General features: G+C 49.2%; 1 protein-coding gene across 1 annotated transcript in view; it reads right to left on the reverse strand.

The window, feature by feature from the left end:
- The window catches only part of FRMD3 (FERM domain containing 3), a 345,648-nt gene extending 341,455 nt beyond the window's left edge, over positions 1 to 4,193 (reverse strand). Inside the window, exon 1 of the mRNA XM_052644654.1 lies at positions 4,019 to 4,193. Within this exon, the coding sequence (XP_052500614.1) occupies positions 4,019 to 4,165 (147 nt within the window). The 5' untranslated portion in view covers positions 4,166 to 4,193. The remainder of the gene's footprint in view (positions 1 to 4,018) is intronic.
- Positions 4,194 to 6,000: the final 1,807 nt, after the last annotated feature.

The following is a 6,000-nucleotide window of genomic DNA, read 5'->3' on the forward strand; positions in this document are numbered from 1 at the left end:
TGCAAGAGGAAATCCCACCTCTTACATGGTGGATGTGTTAGTACCTGAAGGACATTCACAACCACCTTATAATGAGAACTACAAGTGACAAAGGAGATGTGCTGAGGAGGCAGAGTAGAAAGATGGAAAGCACCTGGTTCATGCAGAGCTGCTGAACAACTCTGAAGCTACCCTACCTCTGGACTTCTCATTAGGTGAGATGATAAGCCCTTATTACTCAAGCCACTTTAACTCAGCTGCTTTTTTACTTGCAGCCTAAACATCCTAACTCTCAAGTTGGAGGCAGCTGAAGAGAAGACAGGGCTCTGGATTCTAAGTAAAATGACATGGCTTCAATCTACTTACTTGCCGGGTGACTCAAGTTGCCTAATCTCTTGGCACCTTGTTTTCTATACCCACAAAATTGAGAAAATATTCAATAACACAATAAAATGGAGATAACCCAGGACAGGAATGAAAATCACATGAGATAATATGTATATAATCCATCTGTCAATAGCAATGTTTTAGTCAAAGGTAATTGGTCTAGGTAACAGATAAACTATAGACTTTATAAACAGGAGACATACATTCTAACCAAAATCCCTTATTTTACAAAAGAAGAAACACTGATTCCAAATGTCAAATGACTCACTACATGTCACACTGGTTGGTAACATAACTAAACTATGTATCTCCTTATTCTCAACCCAGTGCTGTCATGCTGTCCTCATGGTGACAGGTAATGAGCTACATTAAATACTGGGTCAGTAGCATTCGTTCATTCAGCAAGTGTTTATTGACCACAACTATATGTCAGGTTCAGCTCTAGGTACTGAGGACTCGTTGAAGAACAACAACCATAACAAGAGTTCCTACCCTCATGAATTTAACAGCCCAGACACAAATTATTCAATCTACATCTACAAATAATTATTAAGCACGTACTAAGTGCTACACACAGTGCCAGAGTTTCTATTCAAATATAAATTTTTATAATTTTCCAGTCAATTCAAATAATAACAATCATGTTTACCAGGACTTAATAAAGAATAAATAATATGAAAAGTATTACACAATAAAAATCAGTATTAAAAATGGCAAGCTCATTAGAAGGAGTGGTGAACACCCTGCCAGCATCTGAAAACGTGGATGGAATGGGGAAGATGACTAGAACTCTACTCTGCTTGAACAACACGACTGAATCAAAGAAGTGAGAACTAAGCCATGTCCTTCCACAGTCTCCAGACTTGCAGAGTTGGCTCCGTTGGAAAAGACCAGTAGAACCAACTCAGTGGAAAAGACTGATGATGGGAAAGATTGAGGGCAGGAGAAGGGGGTGACAGGGGATGAGATGGTTGGATGGCATCACCGAGTCTACGGACATGAGTTTGAGCAAACTCCAGGAGACAGCAAAGGACAGGGAAGCCCGGCATGCTGCAGTCCATGGGGTTGCAACGGGTTGGACATGACTTTGCGACTGAACAACAACAATAGGGAACATTCAGCAACTCCTTTCCTTCCCCAGGCCCCTGTCTAGTGCCCTAGACTCTCCTTTTGCTCCCTATCCAGTGGGAATTCCTCTTTCACTCCACCTAAACAGTCACATGCAAATGACACAATAAATAAACAATAAACACATTTATTGTTTGTACAGCATCCTAGATCCTATGAAGAGACAGAGCGAGTGGCTATCAGGCTGCTGAGCCATTACACTGAAAGTTTTCTTTGTCAGTAACCACACAAATCATATACTTTGGAAAAGAATATTTAAAAGCTATTGTTTTGAAAAAAAAGAAAAAACATAACTCACACCTTGCATGAGTTATAGAGGGAAAATTTGTGTAACACTCTAAACACTCTCTTAACTTTGTGATTCTCTAGACTGGAGGAAAAAGGCAAACAAGAAACGAAACACAGATGGATTCCCCAGGGCATACACTACTGACTTTAAAGGTTCTTTAAAAAAAAAAAAATATCATTTTGTCTTTGTCCTAAACAAATAGAAAGGTTTTTGTGACCTTATGTTCAGAAGTATACTATCAATTCCCAGGTTTGAAATCATCTAGGCAGGTATAAAGTCCAAAATCACCAAAATCACCTTTTGATTCATTTTAATTGATTAAATGATAATCACCATTTGGGGGCAGATGTGCTTCCAAATAAAACATTTGATTTTCTCAAGCAATGCCAAAATCAACAGTTTGGAACATAGCATTTTAACCTCTTTGGCATCAATTGGGCCATACAAACTCTAATGTTCCAAACTGTTATTAGATTGGCTACAATCTACTTTTTGCCAGATCATGAGACAGCACATACATGTCATCTGGGGATTATTTATCCATTCTAAGGAAGATTCCCTCCCACAAACAGAAAAACAAAACAAAACAAAACAGTAGTGTCAACTCCAAGTGGGACAGGAAAGGGCAGATAGAGGGTGGAGACAGCTCTGGAAAAGTCAACAGCCCCACTCTCTGTGGCTGACCCCTTTATTACCTACATATTCAATACAGGTTAAAGTTCCTGTACACCCACTTTAGGACTTAAGGTAAAATGTGCAAACTCCTTTCTCTGAAATACAAGACAGTACATGCCAAATGTTTCCATGCAACCCTGTGGCAGCAGAAAAACTGCCTATCCCATTAATCCTTTTATTATTAAGTTTAATAGCAGTCCTTTGTTCAAAATGAAATCCAAGATTCTCCAGAAAAGTCAGTGGGGGCCCATTTTAACGGGAGGTCATGGGGCACTACATTCCTGCAGTGAAACTTACCCCGTTGTCATCTTAGAAGTTAGGAGTCACTGTCCCCATGTCACAAGCTCCCACGAAAAGAAGAAAAAAAAAGGATGGGGGGAAGAGGAGACCATTCATTCATTCATTGTTAGTTAACACAGCCCAGAGGCAGATTCTTGCCACTGGGAGACGCTGCCCCCATTCATCTCTCAACAGAATGGGTGCCCAGTGTTTTAAACACAGCTCACTCAGTCTCAGACCTTCAAGACTTGAGTAGGTGAGAAGAGGAAATTCCAGAGATAAATAAGTAAAGATACTTAAAAGTCAAAAGCTAATCGTGCTTAACCCTAACATGACCTTTCCAGGTTGTGTGTCCTGAATCTTGGGAGAGGGCACACACCTGCCTACATACACAAACACTGAGAGTGCGCTCACACACACACACCATTGCATCTCACAAATCTCCTGCAAGCCCAGAGGCACTTAAGTACTGGAGGATGGATTTGCCATCAAAGCTGCCTTTGCCTACACAACTCTGGCCTTCTCCAACTTGGTTGCCAGCACATGTCACCAATATCCCAAAGGGCGATTTCTCCAGGGACCCAGGTCCTGCAGCATTCCTTCCCTGCTGGCCTCACAGCCCTTTTCCTTTCCCTGAAACACTCAGATTTCAAAGGATTCCTTTCGAGGTAGCTCCAGTCCGAGCAGCGTGCCCCATCCCTTAAGGCTTGGAGCACGGGGCTGCCTGGCCTCTCTCACTCCCAGGAAACTTCCCCGATGCCCCACGCTAAGAAGTAAAGGCCACCGGTAGAGGGGAGGCGGGGAGCTGGAGCAGGTCCCTGGGACTGAAGGCACCTTCGGAGCCCAGGCACCAGAGAAAGAATGAGTGGATCCATGCTGATGCATGCCTTCTCCACGTGGAAGAAGGAAGACTGGGCAACATGCAGGTACCCCTCTGGGTTCTCAGAACTCATATTTCCTGACAGGTTAGGAAACAGAGGGGTTAGAGTCCCCCCAGGAGGCAGCTGCCCTGTGTCCACTATCCTAGGTGCAGCGAGACGTGAGCGCAGTGTCTAAGCCAGAGGAAGGGGCCCCAGCAATTGATAACGCACGCCCGGTGCCTGCGGGGGACAGTCCTCCCCACCCCATCCCTTAGTAGGGCTCCTAGACTCAGACCGGAGGAAGAGAAATCTGGCTTTCTAGTAGGCCCCCGGGTGGGTTCCTTGCCTCCACGCGCACGCCCACCCGTAGAGGCCCCCGAGTCCCCTGCCCGGCGCGTAGTCCACTCCCTCGCCCCGGCACCTGGATGTGGCAGGAGATCTCCGAGTCGTCCAGCAGCCGGATGGTGCATTTCATCTCCTGGCTGAGCGATTTGATGCTGGAGCTCCGAAAGTGGATCATTTTCATGGTCCTCCTGCCTCTCGGCACACAGTAGCAGGAGGCGAACATGCACCGCGGCCCGGGGAAGCGAGCGGGAGGCTCGGGGCCGGCGCGGCACTCGCCCGCGCGGACACACACACACTGCCCTGGACACCCGGGCGCGGCTCAGCCCCCGGACAGCAGCGACAACCGGCGCCTGCAGCCACACATGCCGAGCGGCCAGGGCGCGGCAGGCGGGTCCCTCCCTCTCCACGGTCCCCTCCCTCCGCTCCCTCGCCTCCGCCTCGCCCGCTCCTTTCCCCGCCTCCGCCCCTTGCGAGTGCTCCTGCACCTCCCTCCGCTCGGGCTCTCTGGCCGAAGATGCCCAGAGCCCGTGACCCCAGGCGGGCGCGCGAAGCACTCACTCCCACGCGTGAGGAGCCGCGGCAGAAGGCGGAAAGCGGGCTGGCGCTGGTGGCCGGGACGCCCCGGCAGTGGCCTGCTCCGCTGCCGCCGCCGCCTCTGCGTCAGGCTGGGCCCGGCAGCCTCCTCCCTCTCTGGCCGCGATTGCTCTGGCTCCTGAGAGAGCTCGTCCCTGCCCCGGCTCCCCCACGCGCCCGACAGCGCCCTGCTCTGCTTGGCCCCAGCGACTTGGCGGCGGGCAAGGGGGCGTGGAGGGCGATCCCGACCTACACCCGCAGGGAGGATTCCACCGTGGGAGAGGATTATTGGACCTCAGGAACCCCGAGAGTAGCATGAGGCCCTTGCCTGGCTACAACAGCAATAAGGCTAGTAGACACGGTCGCTGGTACTCTTGAGGATTTTTGTAAGCCTTTGTTTAATATTAACTGAGAGTCAGTCTCCTCTAAGAAACTCAGAACCTTCCTTAATCAGTTTCTCGTTTATGTCTCCCAATACCTCGCTAAGATCTTTGGTAGCAGCACTTTGGGCTTCCCTGGTGGCACAGCTGATAAAGAAATCCGCCTGAAATGCAGGAGACCCTGGTTCGATTCCTGGGTTGAGAAGATCCCCTGGAGAAGGGATAGGCTACCCGCTCCAGTATTCTCGGACTTCCCTGGTGGCTCAGATGGTAATCCCCCTGCACTGTGGAGACCTGGGTTCGACCCCTGGGTTGGGATGATCCCCTGGAGGAGGGCATATTAACCCACTCCAGTATTCCTGCCTGGAGAATTCCACTATCAGAGGCTCCTGGCAGCTACAGTCCGTGGGGTGGCAAGGAGTTGGATACCACTAAGCACAGCATAGCACACAGCAGTACTTTAGACCTCAAGGAGAAGGTCTTTATCCTGGCCCTTTCCCCTTGGAGATTTCCTTCTGCTCCCCAGGAATGGATTCTATTGCCTAAGAATGGAGGTGTGATGCATCCAGTTTTAGGCCAGTCTCTGCACTTGGGACCGAGATTCCACCTCCAGGATGCTGGGGATGAGAGTCTCCTGCCCCTCTGTCTTTCCTAGGGTGGCTCAGGCCCCTGTGTGATGTGCCCATAGATCCAAGGGGCAACTGTGGAGGCAGGTGGACTGAGACTGGACGTGGAGACCAAGCTATCCGGCAGTGGGAAAAGAGGGAGAATCTCTCCCTGCTGCCCTTTTCTGAGCTCAGTAGGTCATTATTAAGGGGTATTTGTTACAGGAATGGCTCATTGCCCAACTGTCAGCTCTTGCTTCAGAGGCCCCCATCCAAAGATATGCCCTGTCTTTGGGTGGGGAGGGACAGTCTAGTCATTTCACCTAAACTGGATACACTCTGATGGACCATATATACTCTCAGACACCCCCTTGGGGTTGGCTGAGGCTTGCCTGAGGTCTGCACTGTAGTCAGATTCCTCCTTCTATGCCTCCTGCTTCCTCCCTGTGTTGACAGTATAAATACCCTGATGTGAAGAGCTGACTCACTGGAAAAAGACC

This window comes from Budorcas taxicolor, chromosome 8, assembly GCF_023091745.1.
Source record: "Budorcas taxicolor isolate Tak-1 chromosome 8, Takin1.1, whole genome shotgun sequence".
Taxonomy (NCBI): Eukaryota; Metazoa; Chordata; class Mammalia; order Artiodactyla; family Bovidae; genus Budorcas; species Budorcas taxicolor.